The sequence below is a fragment of the Leptonotus elevatus genome, chromosome 9, assembly GCF_054856555.1.
Source record: "Leptonotus elevatus isolate MCC_2025b chromosome 9, RoL_Lele_1.0, whole genome shotgun sequence".
Taxonomy (NCBI): domain Eukaryota; kingdom Metazoa; phylum Chordata; class Actinopteri; order Syngnathiformes; family Syngnathidae; genus Leptonotus; species Leptonotus elevatus.
Genome location: NC_141247.1, coordinates 15,539,615 through 15,557,966, shown reverse-complemented (window position 1 = coordinate 15,557,966; position 18,352 = coordinate 15,539,615). Strand labels below are relative to the sequence as shown.

At 39.1% G+C, this 18,352-nt stretch overlaps 2 protein-coding genes across 2 annotated transcripts in view; both read left to right on the top strand.

Annotated features, from left to right (window-relative positions):
- The first annotated feature begins 3,921 nt into the window (after window positions 1-3,921).
- LOC147168536 (arylsulfatase I-like) lies at window positions 3,922-6,962 on the top strand. Its single transcript, XM_086085169.1, has 2 exons — window positions 3,922-4,295; window positions 5,564-6,962. The coding sequence occupies exons 1-2, from the start codon at window positions 3,982-3,984 to the stop codon at window positions 6,960-6,962; spliced, it is 1,713 nt and encodes a 570-aa protein (XP_085941295.1). The 5' UTR covers window positions 3,922-3,981.
- Window positions 6,963-9,129: 2,167 nt separating this feature from the next.
- Window positions 9,130-18,352, top strand: part of LOC147168535 (titin-like) — a 17,644-nt gene continuing 8,421 nt past the window's right edge. The window contains exons 1-3 of the mRNA XM_086085465.1: window positions 9,130-9,193; window positions 9,268-9,612; window positions 17,540-17,794. Of these exons, the coding sequence (XP_085941591.1) occupies window positions 9,145-9,193; window positions 9,268-9,612; window positions 17,540-17,794 (649 nt within the window). The 5' untranslated portion in view covers window positions 9,130-9,144. The remainder of the gene's footprint in view (window positions 9,194-9,267; window positions 9,613-17,539; window positions 17,795-18,352) is intronic.

Sequence of the window (18,352 nt, the reverse complement as noted above, 5' to 3'; positions counted from 1 at the left end):
TCTGTAAAACTGAAAAAATTATTCAGAAAAACAGAAAATAAAAAAAACACTCAAAAAAACAAAGCAACCCCCAAAAAATTGTCAGAAAAACCGGAGGGTTTTTTTTTCTGAGTGAATGCAATACGCTTCCGTACATACACTCAGTGATGAGTTCAATAAACTGTAGAACCTTACAAAAATCCTAGAAATCAAATGCGATTTGTAGCCCTGATGGGAATTTTTTTTAAATTAATGTTAGACTGCTGCATCAGTCATACATACGGTACTCCAGATCAGATATTTAGATGCATGCCGTGACGAATGAAATGATTTTATCGGTTACAGCATTGCACTTCATCTTCATCAAATAGACAAATGAATGTTGCTAAAATTGCCTCTGATTCACATTGTAGAGTAGGAATAAACAAATATTGAACATGCACTCTTAAAACAAATGCATCTTTATATGGAATTGAAGGATGACAAATTGGGCTAAACATTTTGGCCTGGAGCACAGGAAAAGACTAAAACCTCCATCCAGTCCTCAGATTAGAAAATTGGGGTAAGAGGTGGGGTAATATGTGCAGGTTTACGGGCAGCGCTGTGCTGATTAGAAAGGAGGCAGTGTTCGTGGTGAAGGGGAGCAGCCGTATTGAGTAACAGCGCCTCTACCTTCAGCCAAAGCCAAACATGTGCTGGTGACCGACACATCGCAGCTGCAACCCTGTGTCTGCTTGCCTCTCGGCTCATCAATGTGTCACAGAAACCAGCATAATAAATATAAACTTGTTTGGAACGGGCTCGAAAAAGGCACAGGCTATGTCTGTACTGCGGTGCACAGAAAAAGTGGGAACAAAATACTTGCTTATAGTGTAAGTGTATCCATAATTGTGCACACAGTTTGATTTAATTATTATTCATTCTGGTGTTTACAATATACTTGAGTAAATTATTCTTTGTGTTTAATATCAATAACTGAAATGTCATTTTTCCTTTTATATTTGCGTACAAGGTCTCGCCTTATTTTGGAGCGCGCACTTTCATTTCTGGGTTCGTACTTCCGGCTAAGTCAAGACGTAAAAGAACGACGCAGCTGGCTTGACCTCGCGGTTATTTGAGTCAATTTATATTTGTTATTTTATTATGGGAACACAAAAAGGACTTCAAGACTCTTTAACTCCCTCTTTTATGGCAGCAGCCAACGAGGTATTTATTTTATTTTATTTTATTTTCACTGTGTGAAGGTATTAACTAGTTGTGCAGCCATGTATTTTTTTTGCTCTTCATACAAAAAAAACTCATGTGTGAATCTGGTTGTTAGTTGATACATGCCCTGTTGTTTAATGTCAAATATGACTTTTTGTGTCTTTGAGGCCAGTACAGTAGGTCTTTCTCGCTCCTTCCTCTGGGATATCTAAACTTACAAGAGTGAGTTCAAACTTCAGGTGCGCCTCTTTCTCACTTAGGCCTGCTTTTAAACTCAGCCACTCTCGTTGGCACCGTGCCTGTATCAGGGATGCCTTCACTGCTTAGCAAACATCGTGCCCTTTACGGGAGGCTCATTAGCTGCCCAGCGGTCTTCATTCCCACAAGTCTTCCTGCTGCCAACGTCAACATTAGCAAAGTAAGATGTGTTGCTCCCAGATTTTTTTTTAATTTTTTTTTTTTTGCACAGATCTTTATTTAATCTGCAAACCTCAGCGTCACAAGGCTCCTCAGTGTTAGCATTTATATTACAGGCTAGAGTGAGATTGAGTGAGCGGGGCCGGTTTCAAAAAAGTGGACTCGATTTTAGACTCGCTAAAGGGGTGAAACAGGTGGTGTAGCCTCATGTGATTTTGGTATGATTTGATCGAGGCCGGACAGATTCTGAGCTCCGCGGATGTTAGTGGTGCATGCCGTTGTCTTTCATTCATAAATAATGACAACAGTGTAGGACAATCACTCTGAATCATTGTAGAATTCAATTGATGGAATGAAATATTGCCATTATTGTCTTAAAAATCTATGGTGCGACACACCATCATCCGCAAGTGGAGATCTACTTGCAGTTTTTTTTTTTTTTAAATATAATTTGTGCTTCATCCATACTGAAGCTATCCCGTCATGTTGTGTTGACTTGCTGGATGGATGATATCTAAAGCAGGTCTTTCACGCCTGCTCGGACATGTTACCTGAGCCTGGGCAGTATGGTCTGTCTCTTTCCTCGTAGTTCTGCATTAGTCATGAAACCGCAAGCAATATTAAGGGAACGTTTGTGAAAGCTTCGCAGTGTGGAACAGAATCTATGATTGTGTCTGTCCAACTCTGCAGCAGACCCCCAACTCAAGTCTCCCCCGCACACTAGTTTTTCTAACTGAGAGGGTCTGTCTGTCAGTGATCCCAAGTCCCAAGTAGTGTTTTTCTTTGCTTTCTAGTTATGTGTCAAGATGGAAATGTGGGTCACTGGGGTTTTTGATTCTACAAACGCTTTCATATTGAATGGTACGACGAAATTATGGTGCGAGATAAGATATTGGTGGGAGCTCTTTGTTATTCCACACCAAACTCATCCAAGCATGTCTTTATGGAACTCATCGTGTTGGAACAGAGAAGGGTCATCTCGAAACAGCTCCTTTATAATTGAAAGGATCAAGTTGTCCATGGTCCTGATTAGGCAACTAATTTATAAAGAGCTGTGGCCCCAAGACTTCAACTTGAACTTCTAAATTATGGAGGACCAAAACTGCCAAAATTCAAAATAAATGAATAAATAAATAAATAAATGACTAAAAGTGAAAATAAAACCGGATATAAAAAAAAAAATCGAAAATTAAATCCCAAAAAATAAATATAAATGGAAATAAAAACAACAACAATATTGTATTGATTTTTTAAATTATATTTTTTTTATTCGTTTTTATTTTCACCTTTTAGTCATTCATTTAGTCATTTATTTATTTACTTATTTAATCATTTCTTTATTTTTAATTTTGGCATGCAGTTTTGGTCCATACTGCCCAGGACGAAATGTTATTCAAATGAGGGGGCGGTCCTAAGCGTGTCTTGGGTTGGACAGTGGACAAGATGGTCGTCCATTGCAGCTGGAGTTCTCCAATGCAAGCCGGGAAGTCTTCCTTGTTCGCCGACCCGCTCACTCGACCATTGAAAGGCAGTTTGCAATGACAAAGTCCAACCCAAGACACACTTAGGACCGCCCCCTTATTTGAATAACATTTAATCCTGGCATTATGGACCGAAACTGCCAAAATTCAAAATAAATAAATGGCTAAAATAAATAAATGACTAAATAAATGACTAAATAAATGACTAAATAAATGACTAAATAAATGACTAAATAAATGAATAAATAAATGACTAAAAGTGAAATAAAAACTGATATAAAAAATATAATGAAAAAATTAACTACAAATGTGTGTGTATATATATATATATATATATATATATATATATATAATTGTTTTTATTTCCATTTATATAATTTTTTTAAATTAAATTTTCAAATTATATATTTTTATATCTGTTTTTATTTTCACTTTTAGTCCTTTATTTATTTATTTAGTAATTTATTTAATTTTCATTTTGGCAGTTTTGGTCCTCCGTACTAAATAAATTCAACCACCTCCTACCTGTTTACAAGAATGTTGAACTCTCAGAGATGGAATGTGATCTACGTTCATGAGTGCCACTTGGCTTTAGTAGAAACATTACTGTGTGTGTGTTTAAAGGTGGTAGGAAGCTGATGTTTTTTCAGCCAAGCTGCAAGGTAAATGGGCGGTGTTAACTGGACCACGAGGGGAAGGAAAATGTTTTCCGAGGAGCTTTTAAACATTTTTGGAGTGGCGTTGAACTCGGATGAAAGTGTGGCTGAGGCTCACAAACTTTGCAATCAAGCTTGCAAATTTCAGACATGAGAACACAGGGCCGATTTCTTAGCGACTGCAAGATGCTTTGGTGACATCACGCTGGAGATCGGATAATTTGTCTTTTAGACAAACAACAATGGCTACAACGGCCCTGACTGGTTTCTCTATGATGAGTCTTCTCAGCCTCGGATACCTGACCTGGGATCTGAATGGTCCAAATCAGGTGGAAAAAGAGCCAGGGCAACCATTTGGTGGGAGGTCTATTGGTCCAAAGCCTCCTCACATTATCTTCATCATGACAGATGATCAGGGATTCAACGATATAGGTTATCACAGCTCTGATATAAAGACACCGGTGTTGGATAAGCTGGCTGCTGATGGGGTGAAGCTGGAGAATTATTACATCCAGCCCATCTGCACTCCATCCCGAAGCCAACTCATCACTGGGAGGTACAGTAGCTCTATCAAAGTCCCGTCTGCACAACTCTTTGACATTTTGAGTAATCAGTTATTGTTATTGGAAATACTTTGTTATTTTATTTTTTATTTGCAATAATATGTTGTACTGTAAGTGTCCACACTAGTCTAAACACGGCATTCCGAATAATATTGCGTTTGTGGAATCTGAATTAAGCAGCAAAATCCACTCGATTGTATCCATCTCAGGGGGCGGCCATTTTGCCACTTCCTTTCAACTGAAAATTATATCACAGTTATTCAGGGCTCAGGTAACAACCAATCACGGCTCAGTTCATGACCAAACTCAGAAAACTGGTGAGTTGTGATTGGTTGTGACCTGAGCCCTGAATAACTGTGATATAATTTTCAGTTGACAGCAAGTGGCAAAATGGCCGCCCCCTGAGATGGATTAAGAATGCGTGGATTTTGCTGCTTACTTCATATACCAAAAACACACTATCAATCAGAGTACCGTGTTTAGACTGCATGAACACAATGTAAGTATTTGGGTTGACTTCTCATTCAAACGCAATTGAATTAGCAGACAGTTTTTTTTTTAATCGTTAAATAACCAATAAACTTCTAGCTTTAGTAAAATTTCCTGTTGCATTTTCACATTTTCTTTTGTATATACCGTAACCTACATTCAGAGGATAATAATAATAATAATAATAATAATAATAATATTTTTGTTTTATTTGAAGCGCCTTTCAAGGTAAAATAGCTAAATAGTGTAGGTGAGAAATGTAATGTAAAAGGTTTAGTTACAGATGGGTGGAATGGAACAGCCTGAACAACAGGTAAGTTTTAAGTTTAGTTTTGAAGAGTTGGAGGGAGGGAGTTCCAGGGCTTGGGAGCAGAGTGACTGAAGGTTCTGCATCCCATAGTGGCCAGGCGAGCACAAGGAACATGGAGTTGGAGGGTGAACGAGCAGGAGTAGGATTCCTTTAGGATAATAGCTTTTACAATCAGCAGTTTGGCACCAACGTCTAACTGGAACTGCGTTAAAGTGATGAACTTCCCACAATGGACCCTGTAAAAATCATATTCACTGAACTGTAACAGGAAATGAATTAACTTAGCCAGGGCGAGTGTCCCATAAGTTTAGGACAGCTTAGAGTCCTGAGTTTTGACTTTTGACGTTTGGGATCAGGTACCATACACATTACAGTAGAGCTTTTTTGTTGTTGTTTTGGTTTGGTCGAACTAATATCGGTAAACACTCGTCTGCCTGACACCGTTCTGTAATTGTCCTGCAGGTACCAGATCCACACAGGCCTCCAGCACTCCATCATCCGCCCACGCCAGCCCAACTGTCTACCCTTCCACCATGTCACCCTTCCCCAGAGGCTGCAGGAGCTCGGGTACTCCACCCATATGGTGGGCAAGTGGCACTTGGGCTTTTACAAGAAGGAGTGCTTGCCAACGCGACGTGGCTTTGACACCTATTTTGGCTCCCTGACCGGTAGTGTCAACTACTACACCTACAACTCCTGCGACGGTCCGGGTCTTTGTGGTTATGACCTCCACGAAGGCGAGACAGTAGCCTGGGGTGAGAGGGGAAAATACTCCACCCATTTGTACACACAAAGGGTCCGCAAAATCCTGGCCAGACATGATCCCCACACTCAGCCACTCTTTATCTACCTTTCCTTTCAAGCCGTTCACACACCCTTGCAGTCTCCGCGGGAGTACATTTACCCGTACCGAGGGCTGGGCAACGTGGCCCGCAGGAAGTACGCTGCCATGGTGTCTGTGGTGGATGAGGCGGTTCGGAATATAACGTATGCCCTCCGAAAGTATGGCTACTATCAAAACAGCGTCGTGATATTTTCTACGGACAACGGCGGACAACCGCTGTCTGGCGGCAACAATTGGCCACTTCGGGGGCGTAAAGGCACCTACTGGGAAGGTGGAGTCCGAGGATTGGGATTTGTCCACAGTCCTCTCTTGAGAAGGAAGAGGAGGGTGAGTAAAGCCCTGGTGCACATCACTGACTGGTACCCCACACTAGTACACCTGGCAGGTGGCAATGAGTCCCTTACTAAAGGTGTGGATGGATATGATGTTTGGGAAGCCATCAGTGAGGGGAAGGAGTCTCCCAGATTAGAGATCCTTCACAACATTGACCCTCTCTATAACCGTGCTCGAAGTGGCTCCCTACAGAAGGGATACGGTATTTGGAATACAGCCGTGCAGGCCTCAATCCGAGCTGGAGACTGGAAATTGTTGACCGGAGATCCTGGTTATGGAGACTGGACACCGCCGCAGGTGCTTCCAAGCTTCCCTGCCAGCTGGTGGAACCTTGAGAGGCACAGCCAACCCAAGAAATCCGTATGGCTTTTCAATATCTCCGGAGACCCCTATGAACGTTTCGACCTCTCCGAGCAGAGACCAGATGTTGTCAAAGAATTGATGGCGAGACTGGTGTACTACAACCGCACGGCGGTCCCAGTACGGTACCCATCAGAGGACCCACGGGCGGACCCCAGCCTGAATGGTGGTGCCTGGGTTCCCTGGGTGGGAGACGAGGAAGAGGACAGCTGGGATACTTTTTATCTGAAGAAGAATATAGACTGGAAGAAAAAACTTAAAATGTCTCATAGCAGATCGTTTTTCAAGAGACTCAACACTAGGATCATGTCGAACAGGATATGACTGTCACATGACACGTGAATATCCAGAGGTGTGCATTCTGTCAATGTTTACGGACGGTCAATCTATCAATGATGGACGCCCATTTTGTTGACGATTAACAATCATCCGCCAAGTAATCATCAAAAACCGGGTCAATACTCACGGATCATTTTGCCGGCAAATGATGGAAACATTCACGGATGTCCACTCTGCTGACAAATGTCACATGACGATTACAATTTGGTTCGGCTTGAAATATTGACGGATTGATGATTGACGCTAGGATAGTCCGACTGTTGACGATAGATGTACGCTCAAAATCCAATGATGCGCCCACGTCTGTAAATATCACAGATTCTCCTATTGGCCAGAGCCAGGCCCGTTGTCTTATTGGAATGATGACATTCAATCAATCATAATATATTTAATGTGAATGGTTGCATTGTAGATTTTATTTAAAGTGTAATGTGCGTTTTGGCTGCCGACTCCGTTTTGTGCTGCAGCTCTTTCAGGGTATTGGAAGACTTTGCTACCTCGGCAATGGTGTATGTTGTCCTTTCAGGTAAAATAAACCGTAAGCTTAAATAACATAAATGTTCATGTTCCTTTTGGCAAAAAAAAAAAAAAAAAGGTGACACCATTTCTGTTTCTCAACGTATTAATGTACTATATTGTGACAAATCTATGGAAAGATCATTTGAAACGGTGAAACCAGACAATATTTTTTATTTTAAATCTAGAATGTTAGGCCAATTAAAGATACGGTATTTGGTCACATTAAGAATAATGATCAAAATATGCAATACATAAAACTCTAAATAAGGGGGAAAATAATGATTTGGGAACAATTTATGTATTTCATCAGTGTTGTGAACATAACGACTAGGAACCTTTAATATGATAATTACCATTACGTGGGGAAAGCTTTCTTGGCTGCACGAATTAGTCCCCCAATTAACAACAAACTATGCAGTCAACCTTACCTTGAGATGATGTGTAACTTGGTGGTGAACATGCAGAAGGATGACCGAGTATGGTATTGAGGTCAATCTTTCCATTAACTTCCATACAGTTGGCTTGATTCTTGATTTATTGCCATTTTAGTCACAAAGTAATGATGTCACCGTTCAGATTTGGAGTTGAGAGATTTGTTGAAACATTAGTTGTTCCTGAATGATTTTTTTATGATGCTGTACATCAAGTAAACAAAAAAAAAGTCTATAAAATAATATATTTTATGTGCCCCCGCCAATCTAAACACAGTATTCAGATTATTTTTTTTCTTCTTTTTTTTTTTGGAGAGAGAGCTCAGTATTGTTCATTCGGTAATCTTACCGATTCAACATGTAATCATCATTGCGCTCTCTCTCTCTTTTTTTCTCTTTTTTGTATGTGCGTGAGTATGTGTGAGTGTGTACTCATTAATTCATCTAAAACCGATTAAAAATCCCATACCGTTCACCTTAACCGAATATTTCAGAATCCAGCTAGAGTCGTGAGGTTGTCAGGAGACCCGAGGAAGGATCAAAGAAAAGAAAGGAAACTGAAATCCAGCACCGACCAGACATCACCTACCAACCCCAGAAACATCTAAACAGTATTCTGATTAATGTTGCGTTTGTGGAATTGGAATTAAGCAGCAAAATCCATCCGTTTTCATGGGTCGGCCATTTTGTCACTTGCTCTTGACTGAGAATTACATCACAGTGCCTCAGAGGGTATGTTGTGAAGGTCACAAGACCATACCCACACAACAGGTGAGCCGTGATTGGTCGCTAACATGAAGAGCACTGAGACACAACACATTAGTTAATTAATAATTAACAGACCTTTACTTGTAAAAAGCTTTTGCTTCAAGGTACTCACGTTGTTTCACATTGACCTATTCATGACAGCATCAAGATCAGCGTTTCTGTATTTAAATTCACTCACAATACTCAGACGTATTTGACTTTACATTGGAGACGTTCACAATGTAGCATTTAGTCTAATGGCGATCCATTCTTCTGTTTTCACTCTGACGTGGTGCCAGGCAGCCGCCTCGAAACTGTGCGTGTTGATTCAAATCACGCAACAGACAGCTCGAGCCTTCAAAGGAGAAGTGAGACCCTTTACTCAACTTCCTTCCTTCTTGGCTTGTCAGTTGTCTGTGAAAATACTGTTGAAGTGTCTCTGCGTCGGTCTTACTATAGAAGGCAGGAATATGGGGCAGGCTGTCATTCTCCTTCTGCTCTTCGGTGGAACAGCAAATGGTAATGTTTTCATCAGGAATAACACGTGAATAATAATGAAGTCGAGATTTGAATGTTTTTGCTCCTACTTGCAGCCTTCCTGCCTCCAGGTGAATCTAAATGTAACGGCACCCTGGAGAACTCCCACTGCTCCGTCACTCTTGGAGGGTCGGTCTACATCCAGGTGATGCTGGACGTGAGCGGCCATCAGCTGCGATGCAAAAAAGTGCTTCCCAGCGGAACCATGGTTGTGTTTACGATGAAGAAAGAAAAGCCGGTGATTCAGGAAGCCTTCAGAAACAGAACGGAGTTCTTCATGAACAATGGGACTTTAAAAATTTCCAGTGTTGAGAGGACTGACTCGGGTCAATACGTATTGGAAGTCTTTGATCTGAATGGGCGCAGTGTCAAAACCATTACGGTAGAACTGGATGTTCAGGGTATGTATTAAGAGTCCAAATGCGAAAGCAGACTCTTCCATTTTTGTGAATTGTGTTGTTGTTGTTGTTTTGGGGGGGGGGGGGGGGGTTGTATTACCTCTTTCACTGCCATAAATTCTTCTTCTTTTTTTTTAAATAGGGGCGACAGGCTATTAAAGTTTTTAATTGTAATTAATCGCATGACTTCACTAGTTAACTCACGATTAATCGCAAGTTTTATATCTGTTCTAAATGTACAATGAAAAAAAATTCTAGGTTTTCATGCTCTTTTTAACAAAAGTGGAGAAAATGTTAAACTAATAGGAATTTGTTTAAATGAATTTGCGACTTTTATAGCCGTCAATGGCAGCGAATGAATTTTAAAAAAGAAGAAGAAGAAAAGATTATTCCAAATTTGGGGCGTCAGGCGATTACATTTTTTTTATCATAATTAATCGCATGACTTTACTAGTTAACTCACGATTAATCACAAATTTTATATCTGTTCTAAATGTACAATAAAAAAAATATTTTCATACTCTTGTTAACAAAAGAGAAAAAAAATGTTAAACTAATAGAAATAGTTCAAATGTATTTTTTACGTTTTTAGCCGTCAATGGCAGTGAATGAGTTAATGTAAATTTTGGGTTTCAGATTAAAGCAAAACAAAATATTTAGTGTTCTAAGTTAATATAAATTAACTATACTAAATTAAACTATTTACTACAAACTTACTCTTGAAATGGTAAGCTTGTTTTTTGAGTGGCTATTAATATGATTAATTCCTCGCAGAAGCTATTTATGGAATACAGTAGAACTTCTTTGGTCAGGAGTATCCAAACCTTTTCTTCTGAGGTCCGCGTAGAAAAATTAGAGGGATGTAAGGGCCACTTTGTAATTATTTACCTTTAATTGACTAAAAATGGCATAACCAATCTTCTAAGAAATGTCATATTGTTTATAAATTACAGTTATTTAAAAACAACAACAACAATAATCAGCCCTCTGTGATAAGCACATTTTGGGGTGGTCAGCAGCCCTGTGACCCACTAGAAAAGATCCGCCCCTGCATTATGTTGATATCCAAAATGAGAACCAAAACTTAAGAGAAATCTGTAGTAAGTTACCATGTATATATTGTATGGCATCAATTTGGGAGGTTCCACTATATTGCTTATCCATTTGGAGCATTAGATGACTTACAAATGTGTATTTTACAATTTCATTTGTTGTTTTTACTTTTCAGAAAACCGTTTTTCCATCCTGATTCCAGTTTGTTCTGCACTGGCTGCTTTACTGGTAATCGTGGCCTTGTCTTGTTGCGTGTACAAGAAAACAAGGCAAAACAGGAGGTCAGGTACGACTCGCCCACAGACATGTTCTACAAATTAATTATTGTGACAACATCATAATGTTTTGATTTTCTGAATTTTGTCAAGGTTCAGGTAAATCCAAGAAAAAAAAGATCGCAGTAGAATTTTGGAATACGAGTGATCATGTGCAAGACCATTTTTATCAAGGACTAAATGGAAGCAACAAATATGATTCTGAGTGCAATGATGTTTTATGATGTAGCTTATTTGAATATTGTGCTTAGACTATATTTTAGAGTATATCAGTAACTGTTTACATATTGTAGGTCGTGTAACTATTCAAAATTGTGTACATGAATTTCGTTCTGTAGCAATACTTGGGCTTATAAAAGGCTTTTCAACGGCTGATTGTTATCCTAAACTTGTGAAACACGGCTATAAATGAGAGCACTGAACTAATCAAAGCAAAATACAACGTATTCTATTCTAATGTATTTTAAAAGACAGATTATGAAAATGTTTTAAAATGTTGTGATTTATATAGTGTACAGAATTTGGTGTATAAAGAATGGTGAATTTTGATGATCATGTTGAAATAAAACAAAAAAAGTCTTGTGATGGCTATTCTTTTTTTCTTTTTCTTTTTTATTGCACATATCAACATTTTCAGTTATGTTAAAGAAATACAGTGGATTCCCGCAATATAGGGATAGAGACCAAGCTGGCCTGCGAACAGCAAAAACCTGTTTATATTGACACCCATTGAAATGCATTGGGGGGGGGGGGGGTTAAACCCCAAAAATGTTTCCAAAAACATTTATCACCATGATAAATAGGTTGGGTTGGCTGAGACATGAATTCACTATGCAGAGGCATTTGAGTTGACTTTATAGCCTCATTTAAAACAGGAAGAGGGATGTCCTACATCGTAACGGTAACATCTTCTGGTTGTGGGAATGAGAATTTAAATTGAGAAGGGAGCCAATCACAGGGCACATATAGCAAAACAACAATCGGCACTCACATTCACATCTACAGACAATTAGTCATCAATGAACCTAACATACATGTTTTTGGACTGAGCGAAGAAGAGGAAGTCAAGCTCACATGAGTGTGGGGTGAACATGGTAACCGCAAGTAAGAGCCCGAGCCAAGATTCGTATCAAGACTCTTTCGACTGTGAGGCAGATGTGTGATTGTGATTGTGATCACATGCTTAGTACATCCTGTATGAAGTGGAGGAATGGACACCGCTATGTTGTAAAGGGTGTATCTAATAAATAGTGAATTTTGTCTCATGAATTTGTAATCTGTACAAAACCCAAAATATAATGTAAATGAAAACAAAACAATGTTTCATCTTTTCATATGTCAACTTTGAGTGAGCGTTATCAAGATCTTGTCCTTGTTACAAATTTTCATGTTAGCATGTTCTTCATTCAAGTAAACTATTTTTTTTTTTACGTCGAGTGACTTACACCCAAAACAACGACGTCACATTGCGGTGTTCACGGAAGTAAATACAGTCCCGACTCGCAAGGTTTTACCGCCAGCCAAATCACTAGGGCAAGCAAGTTTTAGAAGTGTCATATTTAGCTGTGCCAACGCGCGCTACAGATTGATGGACTGGTGGACTCGTTTCGCGGACGTGTTAGGAGTTCGATTCATATGTCTTGTCTGCATTCATTATACAAATTCAGCTGTGCAAACGCCCGCGCTCCCGGTTGGTGGACTGTTTTCACCCTCGCTCCTGGTTGGCTGCTGCCATCTTCTTCCCCGTGTGTCAGTTTTGAACGTGCTGTTTACAAACAGCAATAGAAATGCGTCTGACTTATTTTTTTCATTTCCTGTAGTCAGAGTAGCGAGGTCGGAAGAGGTAATTTGGGGGAAATGCGGGGGCACTCCTCGACCTTCTCATTTCATTGAGAAGTCTACCGAAGATGACGTGATGAAGTGTGTGACACGTGTAGTTGACTTGGAAATGTATGGTCGGTGTTCGAATCTGAGACCGCACGGGCTGCCAGAAGCTGAGAAGGAAGACGTGCGTACAGAGGTTATCCGTGTTTGCCAACAGGTGCTACCAGCTGAAAAGGAAAAGCTTCCTGATGCTGTTGATGTGGCTCATCGAGTCAGAAGAAAATATCAAGACAACCCAAAAACCTCGCAGTGTCATCATCAGGTTCATCTCGTCGGCACAAGAAGGCGCTTTGGAAAGCGGCAAAGAACAACGACTTCCTGCAATCGAAGGGACTGCGTTTCACCGAGGTTCTGACGACATTACTGGGGGTTTTTTTGCTCCAAATGTAGGGAGAATTTGTTTGTCTGGTCGTCCTGCAAATAACAATAGACGTATAAGAATCATGTTCCAGAAAGAGACTACAACATTACCGTATGTTATTCCACATTGGAATATGTTTGTGGATATACCATGGAAGAAGGTCTGGCTCCTACCAACAAACAAAAAAAATATTATGAAAAAAATCAAATAAATATCTTTTAAATTGATCCATAAATTCTATCCAGCAAAATCTTATATCAGTAAGAAATTCAAAAAATATATTCATGTCAACTGTAGCTTTTGTGACGAGTGCCCTGAAACTGTTGTACATTTGTTGTGGTACTGTCCATCTGTCCGTTTATTTTGGCAGTGATTGTGTGATTTCATTCATATTAACATTAAAAAGGACGCCGTAATTGCTTGGAAGAATTTTTTTTTTTAATTGCATAGAGAAAAATATTTCGAACTATTTAATAAATGTATTACTTTTAATGTCGAAATATCATATTCATTGTTGTAAATTCCGTGGAAAGAAACCATGTTTTACAGCCTTCTATAACGAGTTGAAACAATACATTCTCTCAATCAAGTTCTCCGACAAACAAAAGGCTTTAAAAATAGTGGAGATTTGCTCTAATTTAAATTAATTTTTTCTAACTTCTCGAGCCCCTAGTATGTTGCAGCAAAACCTTTTGCTGTTTTTTTCTTCTTCTTTGTTTTCGCTTTAAAAAAAAATATATATATATATTTGATCTGTATTTGTTCATGTTATCTTGAGTGATTGTTTCAACGATATTGATATTGTATTGATTGTCTTTTGATGCTGATATTTGAGAAAGTTGTGTTTGTTTACAAATAAAAATTTTTTTTTAATGAAAAATGGTGTCCAGACGGAATCTTTCCACTCTGGAGCCCGGTTTCAAAATTGATCGGTTTCGAGCTCCGAAACCGCGCCATCGAGTGAACGGACGGCCTAAACGGTAAAAAATTTGTGAGGATACATTGAAACTGGCTTTCGAGTGGGCGGGGCATTAGTTTCCTGGTTTCGTTCAGTCTTTGTTGGATCATTGTCGCTGTCACCTTCCTTGTGTTTTGTTCTTACTTTGAGTTTTGGTGTTTTGTATTTAGAGTTTTACCCAGAACCCCTGTAAATGTTTTTGTTAATAAATTGTGTTCAGTATTCCATGCATCTCTGCCGTGGTTCTCCTGCCTCCCTGCATTTGGGTCCTTCCGCACCAGCTCAACGTGACATGTACAAAGATTTGAAATATATAAAACGATATATAAAAAAAAAAAGAAACAAGAAAAATGGAGGCATAGCAATACAAAATAAATGAATAGCAGGGTTGCATATGGCAACTATACAACTCGCATCTGTGCTCCTTGAAGGTTACCTGACATTGTTTTTCTCTTATTGAGCTGGAGGGATTCCGATCTTAAGGCGTTGAGCTGTAAGGTTGATAAAACAAGAACTACAACTTCCCTTTCCTCTCTGCAGTCAGTACAAAAAGGGCATACAAAAGCTGCTCAATACATTCTCCCTTTTGAGGCAGCAGATAAAGATGAGATATTCAGCTGGACTCGTGGTGTGGCTCTTCACAGTTTCTCAAGGTCAGACATTTCACTCTGTCAGGAAATACGTGCCGCAATCATGAATTCATGTTTTCACCTTTACGCTAGTAAAATGCTTCTTAAAAAGCCATCTTTTTGGAGCGGAGGCAATTAAATTGAAGAAAAGCCGTAGATTCATTTGAGCTGAATGTAAAATATATGGCAATGAAGTGATTTGTATCTTATGTAATATTTATTTATTGCTTAGCTGGGCATGCAGTGTATGACAGTTACGGTCAACCTAAAACTTTGTTACGGTTGGTATGATTATCTGTAAGAAGTTGTTTTCAAAACACTATAAATCAATTTACATTTACATACAGTAAAAAACATGTATTTTACCAGACCTGGAAATTCTACAAACATTAATTATCCTGTCAAAACATTTAATTCAACTCATTCAAAAAACATTAATAGAATCTACACAATGAACTATCAATAATGTTTTTAATTGGCCTTTTTGGAAAAGAGCTCTTCATTATTTGTTCAATTATTCTTTTCTAGGTATGGACACGCCCTGTGATGGCAGAAAAGAAGGAGCTCAGTGTTACGGACGACTGGCTGGAGAAATCGTCCTCCATTTGATGGACAGAGCAGCCTCATTTGCATATGCCTGGGGGAAAGAACGGAACATTTTACTTAAAGGGAGAGAAAGCTATATTGAGACTAAACTACCTCAACGATTAAGCTTCAACCCAAGGAATGGGAGGATGAAGATAAAAAACCTGATGAAGGCTGATAGTGGTAACTATACTCTTGTAATGCATAACCTCAAGGAAACCAAAGTTATGGCTCGGACACTACAGTTGTTCATTGAAGGTGAATGTCTAACAAAATGTCTTTCTTTTTCTTTTTTACCTTATTTGTGCCATATGTACCAACTCTGGTGCAGTGAATACCAAAAAACAAGATGAAAATGAAACAAAAAAAAATGGTGCTACATTTTGAGCTTTTAATTTGTATTAAAGGGATTACATCACAGAATTTTAAGCCCTTCCACAGTTAACTATAGGCATATAATGATTCAATCTTACCTTTGACACCATGTCGATGTAATATTGGGTTTTCTAAAGCGGAAGTAAAACGCCCTGTTCAGTAAAACCCTGCCTCTCCCGGTGTTGTTGCCGCGCCCCTCTCGTCCGGGCGTGCTGCTGCCAAGGAGCGCTGTGTGGCCATGCAAGAGCGGTGTCTGTACCAGATGGGATCGGGCTGCCAGATTGTATCGGGGTCGCCTACTGATGCCGTCACGCTACAGGATTGGCTGGATATGATCCGTTTACAACTATTCAATAAAGTTATTTGAAAATAAAATAAATCCGGTTGACGTCAAAACATTGGAAAGAAAATATTAAAGATGTCATTTAAATAACAAAATGTAGGGACTGAAATTGTCAAAACGTAAATAAACCTAAGTATATAAAAGCTGGACACTTGAAGATTTAAGAAAAAAAACATTGATTGAATAGATGACGTCAGTACAGCAGCGCTAACGAAACGCGCGATTCTGACGTGTTCACTTCAGTTCGGTTTATTTTTTAGAAGTTCACAAATCACAATACATCACAAAAATAGTCTTGATGATAATAGGACCACATTAGCAATCTAAACTGACAATATTTGTCACATCTAAGGCAATTCATTTGTGTATTTATCATTTATTCAATCTATTTTATTATTTATTCAATATATCTTGCTTTTATATTCTTAGGTTTATTTACGTTTTTACAATTTCAGCCCGTACATTTTGTTATCTAAATTACATCTTTAATATTTTCTTTCCAATTTTTGTCGTCAATTGGATAATTTCTAGCCAATCCTGTAGCGTGACGTGTTCGTTAGGCGACCCCGAACACATCTGGTACCGACACTGGCCAGCCGTTGTAGTACAACCGCGTCTTCTTAACACGTAGAAATTGGATGGATGTTCAAATCTTCAATAAACATTTGATACAAAACGGCTCCTTGCCGCAAGAAATCGTAGTGGAGGACGAGGAGGGGCGAAGAGAGAAGAAAGAAAGAAAGAAAGAAAGAAAGAAAAAGAAAGAAAGAAAGAAAGAAAGAAAGAAAGAAAGAAAGAAAGAAAGAAAGACAATCTTGAGTGGGTCGCGAACTGGAAGTTTACTGCTTACAGGGCGACATATGTTTTTCAGGTTAACACATGTCTTTTTAAATGTTGTGTACATTTTCCATGACTTTTGCTTGCGAGTTGTCGAAAGTGCGTCTGTGGATCGTGTGCGCACGCCCATTTATTTTTGAGACAAACATCACGCTGTTCTCGTTTAAAATTGGACATTGAAAAACACAAATCGAGTCTTTAATCTGACCTGTCATTATGTGTTTATTTTGCACAAGTCAGGAAACAAAATGCGACCTTAGTTTGTTTCCCTTGAGCTTGTTTTGCTTTCACTCGAAAGACACTCTTCTTCTGCTATAAAATGTTCTTCTTCTACACCAATAAAGTAGCAGCGGCCCACTGATCCGTATATAACTGTAGCTTGTGGCGGGGTGGTCTTTTTATTTTATTTTAATTTTTAAACAAGTAGACGGCAGGCATGGTATGTACTGCTTTGAAGACATAGAGGGGAGAATGGAGGAAAACACCACTTCGGTGATGTTTTTGGTGAGGAATTAGCATTTTAGTACAGAGAATACAAAAATCAAACAGAAACATGTTTTATGAGTTTGGTCATGTGATGTTTGCAATGTATGCATGTCTTATGTTTGTATGTTCTTATGTTTCTCCCAGCTCCTGCCACTTCCATTCTTCTCACCTCGGAGTGTCTGTTCCAAGGAGAGCAGTCGATATCTTGCTCTCCCGAGGACGGGGACAATCTTCAATATGGCTGGAGTCTGAACCAAAAACCACTGCAGGACACTGATCTCCTCTCAGGAAATGTTCAAGCAAACAACATCACCCTCAAACCAGGCGTCTCAGGACAGCTCGTCTGCTTTGTTCGGAACAACGTCAGTGAAGTCACGGCAGAAGTTCATTTATCTTGTGGTAAGAAATAACACTTTCATCTGATAACTTTGGTGATGCTAAATGCAGTTTGCTGGTTGTTGATGTACAATATTTGTTTGTTCGTAGTGTACATTAACTGCTCCTCAAATGGGACACTGATATCTCAGTGGTTGCCTGAAATCAAGAAAACCCTGTGTGACAATTACCACTCAGAAGCTCCGAACCACTTGGGTCAAAGTAAGAATTATTTGCCTGTAATGGTGGCATCCACCCATTCTCAAAATTAGTTTTTGAAATTAGAACTGTGAAGTGCATTTTAAATAGAATTCATTAATAACAGTGGATGCCTCTGGTCTTGACAGACAGTAACCAACAAAGTTTCAAGCTTACGAATGGCGCGTAATTAACTACAGTAGTTTGTGCAGGAAGGAATGTTCACTTACCGTGATGGATGCTGTTTTTCATACACATTTAACGTAATCATGACTATTGATAAACTCCAGTGGATTACTATTTTAACATAAATCTGACATCTCCACAGCAAGCCATGATTTATTCTGTTGTAGGATGTACAAAGATATATTTGTAATTACTCGG

Coding starts and splice junctions, on each gene's coding strand:
- LOC147168536 (XM_086085169.1), top strand. CDS start 3,982: ATGGCTACAACGGCCCTGACTGGTTTCTCTATGATGAGTCTTCTCAGC. Junction 4,296..5,563: donor AGCCAACTCATCACTGGGAG/GTACAGTAGCTC, acceptor ATTGTCCTGCAG/GTACCAGATCCACACAGGCC.